Source organism: Pogoniulus pusillus, chromosome 5 (genome assembly GCF_015220805.1).
Source record: "Pogoniulus pusillus isolate bPogPus1 chromosome 5, bPogPus1.pri, whole genome shotgun sequence".
Lineage (NCBI taxonomy): Eukaryota > Metazoa > Chordata > Aves > Piciformes > Lybiidae > Pogoniulus > Pogoniulus pusillus.
Genome location: NC_087268.1, coordinates 14,715,493 through 14,735,572, shown reverse-complemented (window position 1 = coordinate 14,735,572; position 20,080 = coordinate 14,715,493). Strand labels below are relative to the sequence as shown.

At 46.2% G+C, this 20,080-nt stretch overlaps 1 protein-coding gene across 2 annotated transcripts in view; it reads left to right on the top strand.

Moving 5' to 3' along the window:
• Window positions 1-20,080, top strand: part of LSAMP (limbic system associated membrane protein) — a 1,399,195-nt gene that overhangs the window by 904,675 nt on the left and 474,440 nt on the right. The window contains exon 1 of one of the 2 annotated variants that reach the window (XM_064143283.1): window positions 14,199-14,287. The exons of the other annotated variant lie outside the window; for it this stretch is intronic. Coding sequence (XP_063999353.1) covers window positions 14,278-14,287 — 10 coding nt within the window. The 5' untranslated portion in view covers window positions 14,199-14,277. Of the gene's footprint in view, window positions 1-14,198; window positions 14,288-20,080 lie in introns of those variants that run through there. 2 annotated transcript variants of the gene reach the window in all.

The window sequence follows — 20,080 nt, the reverse complement described above, 5'->3', positions numbered from 1 at the left end:
TAAATGTGTTGAAGCAAAGCCTGACTGAGGCACTTAGTGCCATGGTCTAGTTGAGGGCTGGGTGCTAGGTTGGACTGGATGATGTTTGAGGTCTCTTCCAACCTGGTTAATTCTATGATTCTCTGATTCCCCATGCCAGGGTATCCAGCATTTCCTGCTGGAAATGTGCATGGTTTGTCACCACTTCCTGCTGCAAGGGCACATTCTGTGCAGCCTCCTTTCTCATAAGGAGCACTGGCCAGTGGATGCCTCAGCAGGCACTAAGCAAACAGGTTCTTGTCACGTCTTAGAGAAATGCAAAATCATGTGGAGGGACACTGTTCAGATGAGAGAAGTTGACATCACAAAAGTGATTTGAGATTTTTGCATCTACACAGAGAGTCCTCCTTTTGCTTTATAGGCACAATTAAAATTCACATTGCCTCCAAAATGGTTTTTCCTCTTAATCCATAAACCTAACACTGCCAGCACTGACTCCTTGGCCTGAGTAGTAGGGGAACAGGACCTGTTTGTCCAGACAGTTTTGTGCATTAATTTCTGCATCCTGCCCCAGGAGACAACATTGTCTGTTGAGACAAAAGGTAAAAGAGAACACAGCTCACCTCTCTTTTTTTATTCCTTTACCTCAACTCTCTCTCTTTATCCTTTATCAGCCATTAGCTCACTAAAATGTCTGAATAAAACCTTCATTTAACTCCCGTCTTTGGAAGATGTTTTCAGTTCAAGACCCCAGTTTAAAATAAATAAATTAAAATTAAGGAGACATGCTGATATGAACATTGAAATGCTGAGGCAATAACTGCAGCATGTTTGACTTGGAAATTATTTGCTTTCTCTAATCCTCAAAATAAGCCAAATAAACCCAAACTGCCTCGCCGCAAAGGTGACTCTCACTTTTTCCTCTGTTTGGACTTGGCTGTAATGATCCTGAATATTTTTCCCATGACTGAAAGGAAATAAAATCTATCCTTTTGTGACTGCAGCCCTGAAAGGGTTTGGTTTGTTCCATCAGGTGCAGTGGCTTTAGTTGCCACCTAAGAAAAAGATTCTGTGGCTGAAAGTGCAACAGGGAATTAAGAAAAATGAGGCAGAAGTCTGCTTCTGACTTGCTGAAGTCATGAAAAGTTGGATTTTTGTGGCCTCTATTCAGGCCTGACTGCTAGGCAGCTGCACAAACATGCTCATTCCTTCAGATCTTCAACTCTGGACACAGTCTGCAGCAGAGGGTGATGTTAACACAGAAGTTAGTGATTGGACTCCCTAGGAGCCAGGTGAATGCTAACCTCCATGTACAATACAAAAGCAGTTTGAGGGAATAGTCTCCCATCAATTCCTTTAAATTCTACCATCTGGCTAAGACCCAATGGCTCCTGGTGACAAATAAGATGAACCAAAGAGCTGTAGTGTTCCAGCTGCAACCAAATGCACCCCCCACACTCCCCTTACCATGCAGATGCCATTGATATCAGTATCAGCTCTGGCCCAGCCAAAAGCATCCCTACAATGAGGGTCTTCTCCTCCAGCTGAGGACATCTGGTGACTGTCAGCTTACAGAATCAGAATCACAGAATGCTTTAGGTTGGAAGGGACCTCAAAGATCATCCAGTTCCAACATCCTGCCATAGGCAGGACCTCCCACTAGAACAGGTCACTCAGGTGTCATCCAACCTGGACTTGAACACTTCCAGGGACAGAGCATCCACAACCTTCCTGTGCAACCTGTTCCAGTGTCTCACCACCCTCACTGGAAAGAATTCTTTCCTAATATCTAGTTTGAATCTCCCCTCTGCCAGTTTAAACCCATTGCTCCTTGTCCTGTCATTACCAGACCTTGTAAATAGTCCCTCTCCAGCCTTCCTGTAGGTCCTCTTCAGATACTGGAAGGCCACTACAAGGTCTCTTTGAAGTCTTCTCTTCTCCAGGCTGAAGAGCCCCAACTCTTGTAGCCTGTCCCCATAGCAGAGCTGCTCCATCCCTCTGATCATCTTCATGGCCCTCCTCTGGACTTACTCTAACAGTTCCATGTCCTTCCTGTGCTGTGGGCTCCAGAACTGTACACAGTACTCCAGGTGGGGTCTGATGAGAGCAGAGCCCAAAGGGGCAGAATCCCCTCCCTTGCCCTGCTGGCCACACTTCTCTTGCTGCAGCCCAGGACACAGCTGCTCTCTGGGCTGCACTCACACTGCCAGCTCATGTTGAGCTTTTCATCACCCCGGGCCCCCAGGTCCTCTTCCTCAGCCATTCACCACCCAGCCTGGATTTGTGCTTGGGATTGCGCTGACTCAGGTGCAGGACCTTACTCTTGGCCTTGTTGAATGTCATGAGGTTGGCCTGGTCCCTCCTCTGCAGCCCATCCAGCTCCCTCTGGACGGCATCCCTGCCCTCGAGCAAGTCCACTGTGCCACACAGCTTGGTGTCATCTGCAAACTTGTTCAGGGTGCACTGATTCCTCTGTCCATGTCACTGACTAAGATGTTAAACAGCACTGGTGCCAGCACTGACCCTGAGGGATGCCACCTGTCACTGGTCTCCAGGTGGGCATTGTGCTGTTGATCACCACTCTCTGCACGTGACCATCCAGCCAATTCCTTCTCCAGCAGTGCTCCACCCATCCAGTCTGTGTTTTTCCCAGTTTGTTGACCAGGATGCCACGTGGGACAGAGTCAAATGCCTTACTCAGGTGCAGGTAGATGATGTCAGTTGCTTTTCCCTTGTCCACTGTTGCTGTGACTTCATCATAAAAAGCCACTCAATTTGTCAGGCATGATTTGCCCTTGATGTAGCCATTGCATCACCTCTTCTTTGTTTTCCATTTGCCTTAGCAGAGCCTTCAGGAGGATCTGCTCCATGATCTTTCCAGGCACAACTTGGCTGAATTCTCTTTGAGCAGAGCTGTAGATAGAGAGATGAGAGTGTGGACTTTATTATTTCAGATTAATTTTGCAAGTCAATGCCACAATGAAGACAGTAGAGTTTGTTTTAAATTATCATCAAATCATAAAATTGGGTTTATTGTAAAATACTATCTTTTTTTAATATTATTATCCCCAGAGATATCATCTCCATTTGAATTTCATGGGGAGATTATTTACTATCTTTATTTTCTGGAGGCCCAAAATGTACATTTTCACATAAATCAGTAAAGAAAGTGCTCGATCTTTGTTCTGCTTAGTCCCCCTGTAAAGCTGTGTGCTCTGATTTAATACCAGAGTTGTCTGTCACTGACAATGGATGACTCTACCTAACAGAACTGTTGACGCACAGAAGTTATTTCCATAGCATCTACAAGCTTAAAGAATGTGTTTTGCAGATGTAATTAATTTGAAACAAACCCTGTGTAGCCTGTAGAAAAATTAGGACACAGCAAATCCAGATGAAAAAGAATGGCAGCTAAGCCTCTTCTCTTGTCAGAACTGCATACAGAGCAGAGTGGTTCAGAGGCAGACACTGGGACTGCTCCACCCCCAGAACTGCAAAGCTGCAAAGAAAACGCAGGGCTGCACCCTTTGATGGATGGAATTATGTTGGCTCATAGGGGTCGTCGTACCTCTAATCCCCAATCTGGTGGATAGCTACTGTAAGCAATACTGCTGGAGCCCTTGGCTATAATGCCCACTTGGAAGGCACCAAAGTGCCAGCCACCCTGTTAATCATCTGGACTAGTGCTGGGAGGTGGAAAGAATTGTAGACTCACAGAATCAGCCAGGTTGGAAGAGACCTCCAAGAGCATCCAGTCCAACATAGCACCCAGCCCTATCCAGTCATCTAGACCATGGCACTAAGTGCCTCAGCCAGGCTTTGCTTCAACACCTCCAGGGGTGGCGACTCCACCACCTCCCTGGGCAGCCCATTCCAATGCCAATCACTCTCTGGCAAAAACTTCCTCCTAACATCGCCTAGACCTCCCCTGGCACAACTTGAGATTGTGTCCCCTTGTTCTCTTGCTGCTTGCCTGGCAGAAGAGACCAACCCCCACCTGGCTACAGCCTCCCTTCAGCTAATTGTAAACAGCAATGAGGTCACCCCTGAGCCTCCTCTTCTCCAGGATAAACACCCCCAGCTCCCTCAACCCCTCCTCATAGGGCCTGTGCTCCAGGTAAGATATTACTTTTTAGGAGAGAGTACTTAATAGGACAGTACTTAAGAGAAGAGAAAGAAGGGAGGTGAGCTCTTCTGCTTCAGAACTGAGTAGGCAGCATTGCCTCCACTGCAGTTTTGGCTTCCCTGACGTACATCACTTGACACCTGAACCTTGGTGCAGAACAGAAATATGTCTGATGTGCTTTCTGTAGTCTGTGCCCTGCAGGAGAGCACACCTGATGTGATGGCCTTGCCTTTAGTAGCATCCTGTGTTAGTATGTTTGTGTTCTCCCTGACAGCAAGGAGGGCAGGCAAGTGCCAGGACCTGTTTGTGCTCAGCAGCTGCAGGCACAGCACAAGGAAGCTGGCTCACTGCCTGGCAGAACTTCAGGGCTGTTCCCCTGTCTATAGCACTGATTTTAAGTACTGTTTAATTGTGGGGTTTTGTGTTTGGTTGTTTGTGTTTGGAGGGAAATTTAGGCTCGAGGTGAGGAGAAAGTTCTTCACTGAGAGAGTCATTGGACACTGGAATGAGCTGCCCGGGGAGGTGGTGGAGTCGCCATCCCTGGGGCAGTTCAAGGCAAGGTTGGACGTGGCACTTGGTGCCATGGTCTAGCCTTGAGCTCTGTGGTAAAGGGTTGGACTTGATGATCTGTGAGGTCTCTTCCAACCTTGGTGATACTGTGATATTGTGAGGTTTATTTCCCCTCTCTGGAAAGGGAACAAAGGCCTGATCTGTGACTAGATCTTTTTAAAGGTGAGCAAGTATTCAGGCCTGATCTGATGGAAGTGATGCCTGACTGTGTCTTCCTTACTTGTGCCTTGCATTACTGAGAGGCTGGAGATAGGAGCTTAATGGTGATGGTTGGACTCGCTCTTAGAAGTCTTTTCCAACCAAAATGATCCTGTAGATTCTATCTCACATACCTCTTGGCAGCAAGGCTCAGACAGCAGCACGGCAAATAACAGCATTTACTAAATAGCTCCTTGCAGTCTAATCAGCAAACGTGCCAGGCAGCATGCAGCTTCCAGATAGATGCACAGCATCTTTGGTCCACCAAGACAGACCACCAGCACTCGGATAAGCAGGAAAACATTATTAAATGTTAGTAAAACCAGACACCAAATTCTCTCTGAAGAGCCAGCCATCAGCACTCAGCACATGCACAATGGCAGAACAATCACACAGTGTCTGTAATGCCTCCTGACAACCCAGTACCAAAGGTTTCCATACCAATGTGCTTACCATTAGGTTTCATTATTCATGGTACCACCTACCTCAGCTTTTCCCCAGAGCTGGAGTGGGAGGACACTGTCAATTATTCTGTTTGCTGCTCTGTCCCTGGTCTGAAGCTCTGCCCATTATTCCAGGGCAGACAGCTGTTTTTGTTGCCATGAATGGCTGAAAACAAGTTAACAATACCGACACTTAAATTGACATAATTAGGCTTCAGAGGCAACACCCACAGAGACCTGTGAGAGGAGCTGGTATTTATCATAGCTATTGTTTCAGTTCTTTTGCAAAGGGATAAGGCAGAGCTGCACTGGGACATAAGAAAAGGTAAAGAAAAAAGGGGGGGGAGACAACAACAAATTAAACTTGTTTTTTTAAACAAAAGGATCATCATTTATCGAAATAGAGTGATGAAGAGTCCTGTAGTCTCTGCTGGGTGCTGCCAGATGTGCGCTGTCAGCTGCTTCTGCCGTCTGATCCTTCTGCCACCTTCTGAAATGTTTTCCACCTAAGCTCATGCTGTGGTCATTGTGTGGTTTGGTGCATAGTCTGTGTGGCTTTGCTTTACAACTTCTCATTCTCTTTCTCAAATCCCATTGCAATCTTTTGCCCCTTTTTTTTTTTTAACTTAGCTTGTTGTGATGCAAAATGTTAGGTCCGAGCACGCATCTCAGTGCCTTCTTGTGTGAGATCTGTGATGGGGTTCATTGGTGCCTTCTGCTCTTGTGCTGTGCACGTGTAGGGTATCCCTGGGTTATGCCCTGCACATGTGATGTTACTGAGTAGTAACTTCGTTTGCAATACATGAACTAGAACAATAAAAAGAGTTATCACGGAGGAAAAGGTAGGGGGAGGGAATCTTTTTAATAAACTCCATCACTCCTGGGCTGATTTACTTGGAAACAGCTCTGAGCAACCTGACACTAGCGTACTAGCAGAGATGCTTGATGGGTTTTGGTTCCTGTGCAGTAATTGTACAACAGTGCAGAAGCCCAAGCTTTCCACCTCTATTTGTGTAATGAGACCACTGGAGGTAAAAGTCGAGCCACAGACCAAGTTGCACATGGAAGATGCCGAAGTGCTCTTAAAACAGACCTAAATAATTAAAGCACTTCACATACTCTATTCACATCACACTGCCTCTGTGATATTAGTCTCCTGACAAGGGAGTCTGTTTAATGTGTATGATTTATTTTATTCTACTTTTTAGCACTGCTGGAGCCAAGGTGTTGTATATCCAGAAGTGATAGAGCTTTTATAGGAATTTGTGCCTTTCAGGCTGGCATTTGCCCTTTTGCCAGCAAAAAAAACCAGAAGTGCTGAAGTCTTTACAATGTCCAGTGATTCCCCTAAGTCAGCCACAGAAGTCCAAAAGGCTATAGTTCAGGGCAGGCCATAGATCCAGGCTCTCCTCCCGGATCATTGTCTCAAAACAGTGAAGAGGGCTTGAGCTAAAGAAGTCAGAGGAAGAATCAGTACTGTCCAAAGACAAAAGATACCAAAGGATACGTATGCTGAGAGCTGTCCTGAGCTGAGAAGCCACTGGTTAAGGTTTGGCTTTGCATCTCCCTATAGTTCTGCCTTGCTTGGATCCAAGCCCTTGTGATTTGCTTAGGTTCTTCCAAAAAAAAAAAAAAAAAAAAAAAAAAAAAAAAATTTCTCCTTTTCCTCACAAATAAAAAGGTAGAATAAGAAATTAGCGAGTGAGGAGAAGAAACACAGTAGGGGAACGATAAAAATTGTGGTATTCAGCTTCCCTAAGGCAGTTCTGGACTGCAGTATTCCCCATTGCCTCAAGCAGCCTGCCCAGAACCAAGGGAAGCTTGAAACTTCCCTTACAGTTAGAGAAATGTACTTTCCAGTGCTGCCAGCTCTGAGCCTCTGTGCCCAATACCTGTGAGCCAGCCTCCACTTCCAACCTATTTGTCACATGTCCGACTAGCAAGTGTGGACTCTGAAAATCCACTTCTCCACTCTGCCTTCTAATGTCTCAAACAAGAACTTCCAGTCCAAAGTGGTATTTATTGTAGATTAAAGGAACCAACAAGAAACAGAAAGAAAGAGAGCACAGCATGTTTATCTTGAGTTTCTTAACGTGAGAAGTTATTCCAACCTCTTCCAAATTAGCAAACCCAATTCAGAGACTAAAGGGGCTGGCTGTCTTTCAAAGAAAATAGCAGAGAAGGAGCCTAGCAAAGAGAAAATATTCATTACTGCATGCTCATGAAGACAAAGAGCATTTTAAGCCTCTGTCCTGCCAGTTGTTCTGTGTGAGTAGGTCTGTTTTGTTAGTCCAAAATTAAAGAAAGGAAGGGAAAAGTTTGGAAAAGTAAAGGCTTGTGGTGGCTGGGCTGGGAGGAGCTGGGTCAAATTTAATTCAGGCCAAATAGTGAGCAAAGCTCTGAGATCAAATGTGGATTTCTTCCCACCATACTCTATATATGAGCTTCAGAGACTTATCTGAAGCTAATTTTAAATATTGTATAAGCTACCTTATACAAACTTCAGGCATAAAGTTTAAGTACCCAATTTAGGAGAATGGACTTTGGAAGCTCTTTAATGGTAACAGTGACAGATTCATCCTTCAGTCAGTCTGTCTGTCTCCCTCTTCATTCCTAAATCATCTAAGGTCCTGGAGCAGGTTCAGAGGAGGACAAGGAAGCTGGTGAAGGGCCTAGAGAATAAATCTTATGAAGACCAACTGAAGGAGCTGGGATGGTCAGTTTGAGTAAGAGCAGGCTGAGGGGAGACTCCATTGCTGTCCACAACTACCTGAAGGGAAGTTGTGAAGAGGCTGCTGCTGATCTCTTCTCACAGGTAGCTGGAGATGGAACAAGGGGAAATACCCTCAAGTTGAGGCTGGGTAGGTTTAGATGGGACACTAAGAAAAAGTTTTTCCCATAGAAAGAGGCCAGGCACTGGAATGAACTGCCCAGGGAGGTGGTTGAGTCACCAACCCTGGATGTGTTTAGGGGTCATTTGGATGTGGTGCTTGGGGATATGGTTTAAGATGAATCTTGTAGAGTAGGGCTATAGGTTGGACTTGGTGATCCTGAGGGGCTTTGCCAACCTGGAAGTTTCTGTGATCTGGTGACTCTTAGCTTATATCAATCAGCTGAAGTAAGCCTGGATGTAAATGATAGACATTTCCCACAGTTTTATCTTGTAGGGAAAGAGTGCTCTCAAATTAGCATAGAATGGATACATGGGGTCATAGAATGTTTTGGCTTAGAAAGGAACTTGAAATGTCATCTTGTCCAGTTGCTCTGCCCTAAGGAGAGACATCTTCAAGTAGATCAGGTTGCTCAGATCCCCATCCTATCTGACCTAGAATGTTTCCAGGGATGGAGCTTCTACTGATTCTCTGGGCAACCTGTTTCAATGTTTTATTGTAAAAAATGTCTTGCTTCTATCTGGTCTAAATCTCCTTTTTTTAGTGAAAAAAAAACATCACCCTTTGTCCTGTCACAAAAGGCTGTTGTGGTTTGAGGTCCAGGTGCAGCCAAGCCCCATGTAGCTGCTCACACAACTGCCCACACACACACACTCCATGCCCCTGGTAGGATGGGAAAGAGAAACTGGGAGCAAAATGCAAAATTCTGCAGCTTGAGATAAGGAGTTTCATAATAATAATGCAAAGAACAAAGGAACACCAGGAACAATACTTTCAAAGTAAAATATAAAGGGAGTGGATATAAAAAACTGCTCACCCAATGCTTGTGGTGCGCTCCAAAAACCCACAGTGCCAGTCCTCACCTTAATTAGGGGGCATGCCATTGTATGGTATGGAATGCCTCTCTGGCTGATTCAGCTGCCTGTCCTAGATGTGACCCCCTCCCAGCTTCTTGTGGAGAAAATTCACCTTATTCTACACCAACTCAGAGCACAGGCTCTGCTAAAATGTATGTCCCCATCTTTCTTCTAGGCTCCATTTAAGTACCAAAAGGCTGCTAAAATGTCTCCTTGGTGTCCCCTCTTCTCCAGGCTGAACATCCCCAGCTCTCTAATACTGTTCTTACAGTAGAGATGCTTCAGCCTTCTGATTAGTTTTGTGGATCTCCTCTGAACTTAGTTTAACAGACCCATGTCCTTCTTATGCTAGGAGCCACAGAACTGAACACAGAGCTCCTGTAGGGTCTCACTAGAGTGGAGCTGAGCATGAGAATCCTCTTCTTCAACCTGCTATCCATGCTGCTTCTGATATAGCCCAGGATGTGTTTGTCCTTTTCAGTGTGGCTACACATTTCCTTCATCCTTCAGCCTGGATTTATACCAGGGATTGCCCTGGCTGAGGTGCAGAACCTTGCATCTGGCCTTGTTAAACCTCAGGGGGTTTGCACAGGCCCACTTTTCAAGTTTGTCCAGCTCCTTCTAGAGCTCCAGTTTACTTGAGGTTACCTAAATACAGAAGTAGAAGATCAAACTAGACCTTTTAGGACATGCCAAGATACTCGAGTGGGAGGGTATACACCTAAACATCTCTGCTTGGCATCTCTATGCACATGTTAAATGAACTCAAGGTGACAGGTCTCCCACTTTGTGATTTTGCAATTCAGACACAACTTTTTTAGCTCTTGGATGAGATGACTGCACAAACAGCTGGATGAAAGTTGAACATAAGCAAGGAAGTAGGGTAAAGGACTACATCTGTTCACTTAGGACTGAAAAGGCATAGACAACTAGATCACCACCACTTCTCCTGCACGGTATCAAGTCACAATCAAGGTTTTGATATTTGTCCTGAGAGATAAACCAGCATGACTGCCATAAGGTCACAGAAGCACAGAATTATTTAGATTGGAAAAGACCTTCAGGATCATGGAGTCAAATCATTAGTTTCACACTGACAGGTCTTTGACTAAACCAAAACCCTCAGCACAACATCTCATCACTATGAATCGCTAGGGTTGGAAAGGACCACCAGGATCATCCAGTCCAACCTCCATCCCAGCGTCCTTCATCACTAGACCATAGCCTCAAGCACCACAGCAACTCTGCTTTTAAACACCTCCAGGGATGGTGACTCCACCACCTCCCTGGGCAGCCTGTTCCTGTGCCTGATCACCCGCTCAGTAAAGAACTTCCTCCTAACAACCAACCTAAACCTCCCCTGATGCAACTTGAGGCCATTTCCTCTTATCCTATCAGGTCCTATCAAGGTCAAGCCATGCCTCTCCTTTCTGATTCTCAGGCAGAGCAGGGGTTTCTCTTGCCAATTTAGAGTTGTTTGGGGTATGACATAGTTGGTTTCTGTCCATGTGTCAAAAGCCACAAGATGAATCACTGTCACTAATCTCTCAAGCTTTTATTCCAAGTGTAGTATACACTTCCTCTGTCCTTCCTTCTCTGAGCATTATTTGCATGCATGCAATCAGTGAAACACATTAAAGAGCTGCTAGGAAAAGATAGCCAACAAGCAGCATACCTTTCCCCCTCCCCAAATGTACTGCAACTGATCTAGAGGAACAAACGAGGAAAAGAGAAAAACCATTCTGTGACAGATGTTAGTCGCATCATTGCCTCGCTAGTGGAAGCGGCTTTGATTTTCCCAGCGAAAGGATAGAGATGAACCAGCACAGACACAGCTCCAAATATTTTTCAGCTAAGGCGTATTTACATGAGCCACACTCTGCACGCCACAGACCTAGAGGGTAAGCAGTTTTGTTGATGCAGAAGTCAAAATGCTGGCTAAAGATGAAAAAGGGTTGCTTTGAAGTTCACGCCGTGTTTACGAATGTCAAGTGCTTCTCAGTAGCAGACTTCTTCACATGCACCTTGGAATTAATTTTTAATGACTGCGGAAGATGAGTGAATATTTTCCTTACTCCATATTTGAGGAAGACTAGGACTGACATGACTTGCTGAAAGTGGTGGGAGTAAGAAGTAAACTTTTTGTTTGGACAAGTTCTGGGGGCAGATGTGACTGAGTTGGAGGGCAAAAGGGCTCTGCAGCAGGACCTTGACCGCCTGGACAGATGGGCAGAGTCCAATAGGATGGGGTTCAATAGCTCCAAGTGCCGGGTGCTGCACTTTGGCCACAACAACCCCATGCAGAGATACAGGCTGGGGTCGGAGTGGCTGGAGAGCAGCCAGACAGAGAGGGATCTGGGGGTGCTGATTGATACCTGCCTGAACACGAGCCAGCAGTGTGCCCAGGTGGCCAAGAGAGCCAATGGCATCCTGGCCTGCATCAGGAATGGTGTGGTCAGCAGGAGCAGGGAGGTCATTCTGCCCCTGTACTCTGTGCTGGTTAGACCACACCTTGAGTCCTGTGTTCAGTTCTGGGCCCCCCAGTTTAGGAGGGACATTGAGATGCTTGAGCGTGTCCAGAGAAGGGCGACGAGGCTGGTGAGAGGCCTTGAGCACAGCCCTACGAGGAGAGGCTGAGGGAGCTGGGATTGTTTAGCCTGGAGAAGAGGAGGCTCAGGGGAGACCTTATTGCTGTCTACAGCTACCTGAGGGGTGGTTGCGGCCAGGGGGAGGTTGCTGTCTTCTCTCAGGTGGCCAGCTCCAGAACGAGAGGACACAGCCTCAGGCTGCGCCAGGGGAAATTTAGGCTGGAGGTGAGGAGAAAGTTCTTCACTGAGAGAGTCATTGGACACTGGAATGGGCTGCCCGGGGAGGTGGTGGAGTTGCTGTCCCTGGAGCTGTTCAAGGCAGGATTGGATGTGGCACTTGGTGCCATGGTCTAGCCTTGAGCTCTGTGGTAAAGGGTTGGACTTGATGATCTGTGAGGTCTCTTCCAACCTTGGTGATACTGTGATACTGGACTGACCTGTTTTGAAATCTTGAATAGAGCACAGGTGAGCTGGATTAAAAGGCTATCTTTTAGTGACTGACAAAATTACAGTTCTGTTGGTCTAATGGCCAGCAGATAATCTGTCCGAGGGGCTGGACAAATGGGACCCATCCTATGGATGCTCTCTAAAGATGGTCCTGAGAAGAGCATCCTGCCAAAAGCACCAATGAAGTAATTTTGCTCATAAAATCACAGAATGCTCTGAGTTGGAAGGGATGTCTGAAGGGTCCAATTTCTCTGCAGTCTTAGCAGGGACATTCTCACCTAGATCAGGTTGCTTAGATCAAGCCTAACCTTCAGTGTCTCCAGGGATGAGGCCTCTAGTACCTCCCCAGGCAACAGGTTCCAGTGTTCTACCACCTGCATAGTTGTAGAGGTTTGGGAGTAACCCACCCCCTCACACTTTGGAAATCACCCAGACTAGACTCAGCCAGCTCTGGAAATTTGAATGAAGCTTATACTACATCTTAGCACACTAGACAAGCAGATATTTACAGTATATACAGTTACAGACAGAAATATACAAGGTAAAAGGTAATACAGAAACACAGCAGCCCTGCCAGAAACCTGAGTCCCCAGCAGGGGCTCCCAACTGCCCTTCCACCTTCTCCCACCCCTCTCAACCTTACCCCAGTCCCAAGGAAGAATGGAGGTTCAGCCAGGGGGTTAGGAAGCAAAATGGATTAATCAGAGAGACAGCAGAGAGGCTAGAGAGAAGTGCAGCTCAGACAATGCCCCAAGAAGAAGAAATGCCTTATCTATGTTTGGTTTCTTTTTCTTATACCTCTCAGCAAGCCTGTGAGTGAAGTAGATATCTGCACTGTATCTCCTTCATAGCCTGTGATCTAATCCTTCCCACCAAAACATTCTAGCTAGCTTCAAACTAGTACAACAGTAAAGAACATCTTCCTACTTGGCTTCTGCCCACCATTTGTGAATTCATAAAATGTAGAACAGTTAGGTAGAAAATCCATAGAAATTCACAGAAAATCATAAATTCATAGAAAGTAGAACATTAAAAAAAAAACAGGAAAACAAAAAAGAGAATTAACAATAAGAACAAAATAATAATAAAGAACTGTTACTTTGTAATGCTGAAGCAGAAAACAGAGAAGACCTCATAATTCCAGGAGAACCTGTAGTGGGACAGTGTCATAGAATCATAGAATCAACCATGTTGGAAGAGACCTCCAAGATCACCCAGTCCAACCTAGCACCCAGCTCTATTCAGTCAACTAGACCATGGCACTAAGTGCCTCAGCCAGGCTTTTCTTCAACACCTCCAGGGACAGTGACTCCACCACCTCCCTGGGCAGCCCATTCCAGTGCCAATCACTCTCTCTGCCAACAACTTCCTCCTAACATCCAGCCTAGACCTCCCCTGCCACAACTTGAGACTATGTCCCCTTGTTCTGTTGCTGGTTGCCTGGCAGAAGAGACCAACCCCAACCTGGCTGCAGCCTCCCTTCAGGTAGTTGTAGACAGCAATGAGGTCACCCCTGAGCCTCCTCTTCTCCAGCCTAAACACCCCCAGATCCCTCAGGCTCTCCTCACAGGGTTTGTGTTCCAGGCCCCTCACCGGCTTTGTCACCCTTCTCTGGACACATTCCAGCACCTCAACATCTCTCTTGAATTGAGGTACCCAGAACTAGACAGGGCCTGATGAAATGAAATGCTTCTGGAGAGAGGGAACTCCAAGTCATTACACCTTGCATGGTAACATTTGAAACCAAAATGAGCAAGAGAAAACATGGTGTGAGTGAGACAGCACTACTTGCTCCACAGATATGTTAATGAGGCGAGTGGAGAGTTGATGGACTACCAGTTAAATGTGTCTTAGATGTGCATTTAAGTAAATATTATTGTGCTGCTGTTACCCCGGAGGTCAGAGATTCCACAGTTTAAAGCTGTAAGCAGCAGCCCTGAGGGTTGTTAAGCCATAGCCTTTCAGCTCTCTCAGACAGGAGCATTCAGCAATGTATCATTAAGCTGTGAAACCACCTGCTCTTCTTACCCACACTCCCTCCCTCCAATTTTTATTACATTCACCTGCTGGGTCTTGTCTTAAATTAGGCTACGAGGTGCTCCTGCTCTTCTTTGTGTTTGCATAGAGACTAGCACAATGGAGCCCTGATACTGCATCAGACTTTTGGATCCTGCTATAATGCCAACATGTGAGTAATGAATAGCTAATAATAATCATCATCATAGTGTCTGCTTTGTCTATGAGATGAGCTTCCTTTTCTTACAGACATTTTGTTCTGCTTTCATTCACGTGAGCTGCTTCTTCCTCAGTGGCTTCAGCCCACACTTTCTTCTTCTGTTTTGCTTTTGTAAGTTGGAGTTTCTTTAGGTAATCTGCTGGAGAGGAGCACAGAGGCCTTAGAGGAAGAAGAGGGCATCTGGCAGATAGCATAGGTGTTCAGTCAGGTCAAATAACATAGCTGTACCTTGGGTCTCCAAGATTCATCCAAGCTGCCTCTTAAGATGTTTCAGTAGCCTCTCTCCCGTGGTTTACTCTGATTCTTGTGACCTTTCCAGCTCTGTTTCTTGCTTCAGTTACAAAGGGAGGATGCCAAGGGCAGCTCTAGGCAGAAGCCCATGCTATAAACAGGGATGGCTTGTCTAAGGGAAATTGCATCTGCTCAGAAGAGAATCTCTAAGAAGATCACCCTTCCCTCAGAGAGAAAAGACCAGCAAAGCATAGAAGGAAGATTCTCTAAAAGGAAAAGCCACTTTCAACTGCAATTGTCTATGGCAGAATTAAAACCTTACAAGAAAGTGTAGGGCAGAGTTAGTAACCTGTGAGTTGCTGTGGTGTAGCACTGACCACAGCTCTGTTTAAGTACTTGGTTGCTTCTGACAGCTGCCTGTTCCAGCACTGTCTCCATTACCTAACTCTCTAAACTTGAGGGAGACAAATTTCTTTAGTGGATGGGTGGGCTTTTTGCAGTGGGTTGGTTTTTTGTTGATGGGCTTTTTAGGGGGGCAGTTTTGTGTTGTTGATGCTTGGGGTGGTTGTTGTCATCGCTGTTTGCCTTCTGTTGTATTTGGGGGGGTTGGGGTTATTTTGGTTTGGAGTTGCTTTTGGAGGGGGGCATAGTCAGGGCAGGGTTTTTCTTGTGTTGTTTTTTTTATTCAAAAATGTTAAGGTGGATAATGAGCTTGGGTAGCTGAAAACAGCTGCCCTTGGAATTAGTAAATATTTTGTTGATTTTTGTATTGCAAATTGCATTTTATTTCTTTCTCTCATCCCTCTGATGGTGAGCAGATGCCAGTAATGAGGTAGTGTTTTGTTTCAGCTGTTAACTCCCAGAACAGGTGAAAATAAGGGTGCAGGGAAGACCTTACAGGGAAATCTTTGTGCTAGTTTGAGCCTAGCTGGGATGTTTTAGTGAGAGGAATTAAATTACAGGCTGTGAAAAGGAAACAACAGTGATGCCTACTTGTGCTAGTTTGAAGCTAGCTAGAATGTTTTGGTGAGAAGGACTAGATTACAGGCTGTGAAAGGGAAACAACAGTGATGTCTGCTTCCCTCATGGGCTTGTTGACGTGTATAAGAGCAAGAATCAAAACATAGATAAAGCACTACTCCTGCTGGGGAGCTCTGAGTTGCATCTCTCTAACCTCACCCTCTGATTCTCTGATTACTCCACTTTGCTTCCTAACCCCCTGGCCAAACCTCCATTCTTCCTTGGGACTGGGGTAAGGTTGAGAGGGGTAGGGGGAAAGTGAAGGGGTGGTTGGGAGCCTCTCCTGGGGACTCAGGTTTCTGGGAGAGCTGTTGTGTTTCTGTATTACCTTTTAGCTCATATATTTCTGTCTGTAACTGTATATACTGTGAATATCTGCTTGTATATTGTGCTAGCTGTAAATATAAGCTTCATTCAATTTCCAGAGCCAGATGAGTTTATTCTGGGTGATTTCCAAAGTGTGGGGGGGTGGGTAACACCCAAACCATCACACTACTTCACTCATAGGCTTGCCGAGATGTATAAAACCAAGAACATAAATATAAATAAGGGAGTTGCTCTTGGCCTCTGAGCTGCATGCTCATCTTTCTCTCTAACTTGCTGCCTAGCTAATCCTTCTGCTTCCTAACCCTCCTGACTGATCCTCCAAACACACCTTGAATGTAAGGCAAAGTCTGGAGTACAGTAGAGGGGTGAGAAGAAGGTGAAAGGGTGGTTGGGAGCCCCTCCTGGGGACTCTGCTTTCTGGGAAGGCTGTTGTGTTTCTGTATTACTTTTTAATTTGTGTATTTCTGTCTACAGCTGTATGTATTGTAAATATCTGCTTGTATGTTGTGCTAAGCTGTAAATATAAAGCTTCATTCAATTTCCAGCTGAGTCTGGGGGGGAGGTGGGGAGGAGGGTGGGTAACACTCAAACCATCACGGTGAAAAAAAACAGTTACAAAGGCCAAGTGCAGGGTTCTACACTTTGGCTACAACAACCCCAAGCAGCACTACAGGCTGGGGACAGAGTGGCTGGAGAGCAGCCAGGAAGAAAGGGACCTGGGGGTACTGGTAGATAGTAGTTGAACAGGAGCCAGCAGTGTGCCCATGTGGCCAGGAGAGCCAATGGCATCCTGGCCTGGATCAGGAAGAGTGTGGCCAGTAGGACAAGGGAGGTTATTCTGCCCCTGTACTCTGCACTGGTCAGGCCACACTTTGAGTCCTGTGTCCAGGTTTGGCCTCCTTGGTTCAAGAGAGCTGTTGAGGTGCTGGAACATGTCCAGAGAAGGGTAACAAAAGCTGATGAGAGGCCTGCAACACAGCCCTCTCATAAGAGGCTGAGGGAGATGGGGGTTGTTTAGGCTGGAGAAGAGGAGGCTCAGGGGGGACCTCATTGCTGCCTACAGCTACTTGAAAGGAGGCTGTAGCCAGGTAGGGTTGGTCTCTTCTGCCAGGCAACCAGCAAGAGAACAAGGGGACACAGTCTCAAGTTGTGGCAGGGGAGGTCTAGGCTGGATGTTAGGAGGAAGGTGTTGGCAGAGAGAGTGATTGGCATTGGAATGGGCTGCCCAGGGAGGTGGTGGAGTTGTCATCCCTGGAGGTGTTTAAGCAAAGCCTGGCTGAGCAGTGCCATGGTCTGGTTGATTGGCCAGGGCTGGGTGCTAGGTTGGACTGGATGATGTTGGAGGTCTCTTCCATCCTGGTTGATTCTATGAAAATGGACTCTCCATAGCCCATTTTGGTCTTCACACCCTGTCTTTGTATTCTTCTCAATTGACTTGTCCCATACCATACCGCTGTGTCACAAGCAGAATTCCTTTAGTTAGCTATTTGAGGCTGAAGGAAAGGAATAGAATACCCCTCCTCATATGCACACACAAGAGCTGAAGTTTAGGATGTGGTCTGAGGGCCTTATGTTTGGAGAGGTGCCTACATGAGCGTGTGCCCTATTTGTAAGGGGGACTTCAGAAGATGCTTTAGGAAGACTCTACTCTGCCAAAAGAACCAAGAGCTGTGCAGGGCACTGCTGTCTCCTGTTTGAAGAGATGAATATGCTCCATTGGCTGCCTTGGTGTATATTCTTAAGATAACCATGAGTTTGTCTGCCTGTCTGTCCGAAGGGGATGCAGTGTAGGAATGGGTCTTTCCCAATGTAGTTTTTGGCTGGAAGGAGACTCTGGGAGAGGTGTAGAAAAGGAAAGAGATAACCCCCAGGAAAGTCAAACTATCTATTTATTTAGTTATGTGTTTTGGGTTGCGTTTAGCATTAATCGCTGCCACACACAGGAGCCCTGTAATTTATTATTGGTGATAAGTGTGGACAGTAGCTATTATTTTTGCTCCCTGTTCTAAAACGTGGCAAGCAGGGACACTTAGATTTATGGAACATGCATTATTCAAATCTCTGGGCCCAATGGCTCAGCATGAACTATCCCAGCTATTTCCAGACCTTTCAGTCTTTGCTCCTTTATTCCCCCCCTCCACCCTTTTTTTTTCCCCCCTTAATTTTTCTTGCAGTTTTGTTAGGCTGGATTAGGACAAGGGGAAATTATTTAGGCTAGGGCAATTGTGTTGAAACTCATGGTTCCATACCAGCAATAGGACAGTCTCAGAAGGACTTCATAGACTAATGGAGAGGGATCTGACTACTGCTCATTATGCAGCTCCAAAGGAAAAGGCTCTGTGTGTTTGAATAGGTATCTACTTGTTAAAAAATGCTTACGTGCTCAAGAAAAGCTGGATGGAAGTTTTCCTGGGTCAGAGTTGTATTTATTTAGCTTTTACTGGCTCACATCCTCTGGAAATGTTGTAGGGCTGGAGCAAAAGCTTTATGTCTACCTACATGAGCACTCAAGGCACTAAAAGCTACTTCACCTCTCACAGTCAGGAATGAACCACCTCTAGATATAGCTGAAAGCTCTTACATATCTGCACTCATGTTAACAGGCAAATATCATGTCAAAGGTCTAAATACCTCCACACTCTTCTTTGGGTATAAGCTGTAAAGTACAAATGGTGGGATCTTTGTGGGTTCCCTCAGCAGACATTCCCTCTAGCTAGTACATGCATAGATTTTGCCTAGTTTCACCTTCTAGGTGAATGAATAGCAGAGAATCTCTACAGGCAAGCAGAGATTCTAGGAAACTCCCACTTCAAGTGCAGCTAAAAGCAAAAGTAAAAATCTGTTGTGGAGCCATGGGAAAAGTAGTAGATCTTTCAGAGACTTCAGGCCAGGTGATACGTAAGATTGCAGATCAGTAAGTTTGCAGATGACACCAAGCTAGGAGCAGGTGTGGATCTGTTGGAGGATAGGAGAGCCCTGCAGAGGGGCCTTGACAGGCTGGATGGGTGGGCAGAGGCCAATGGGATGAGATTAAACAAAGCCAAGTGCAGGGTTCTACACTTTGGCCACAACAACCCCAAGCAGTGCTACAGGCTGGGGACAGAGTGGCTGCAGAGCAGCCAGGCAGAAAGAGACCTGGGAGTACTGATAGATAGTAGCTGAAGATGAGCCAGCAGTGTGCCCAGGTGGCCAGGAGAGCCAATGGCATCCTGGCCTGCATCAGTAACAGTGTGGCCAGTAGGACAAGGGAGGTTATTCATCCCCTGTATTCAACACTGGTCAGGCCACACCTTGAGTGCTGTGTCCAGTTCTGGCCTCATCAATTCAAGAGAGATGTTGAGGTGCTGGAATGTGTCAAGAGAAGGGCAACAAATCTGGTGAGAGACCTGGAGTGCAGCCCTGTGAGGAGAGGCTGAGGGATCTGGGGGTGTTTAGGCTGGAGAAGAGGAGGCTCAGGGATGACCTCATTGCTGCCTACAGCTACTTGAAAGGAGGCTGTAGCCAGGTGGGGGTTGGTCTCTTCTGCCAGGCAACCAGCAAGAGAACACAGTCTCAAGTTGTGGCAGGGGAGGTCTAGGCTGGATGTTAGGAGGAAGGTGTTGGCAGAGAGAGTGATTGGCATTGGAATGGGCTGCGCAGGGAGGTGGTGGAGTCACTGTCCCTGGATGTGTTGAAGCAAAGCCTGGCTGAGGCACTTAGTGCCATGGTCTAGTAAATTGGATAGGGCTGGGTGCTAGGTTGGACTGGATGATCTTGGAGGTCTCTTCCAACCTGGCTGATTCTATGATTCTGTGATTCTAAAATCCAGTGCTTGCAGCAAGACTGAAAATTAAAGCTTTATCACTAAGAATAATGTAGAGGGCCCTAGACAGTACCACAGCTTGAAAAGGTAAGAGGAGTTGAGGAGTAGTGCTCAGGGCAGGAGCATAATTTCAATAAAATGAAATGATGAGTGACTTTATCAAGTGACTCAGTACTACCTGGGTGTCTTGGGTTCAAATGCAAGTTCCCAGAGACTCTTATAAATTTGGTAGACCCAATGACAATTTATAGAATTTATAGAGTTTATAGAGTGCCCTCCCCTCCTCCCCCTCCTTTCCCCAAAAGACAGGGAGAGAGATAAAAGGTAGGGACACCCCAATAAATCAATCTCACTCGATTTGGAAG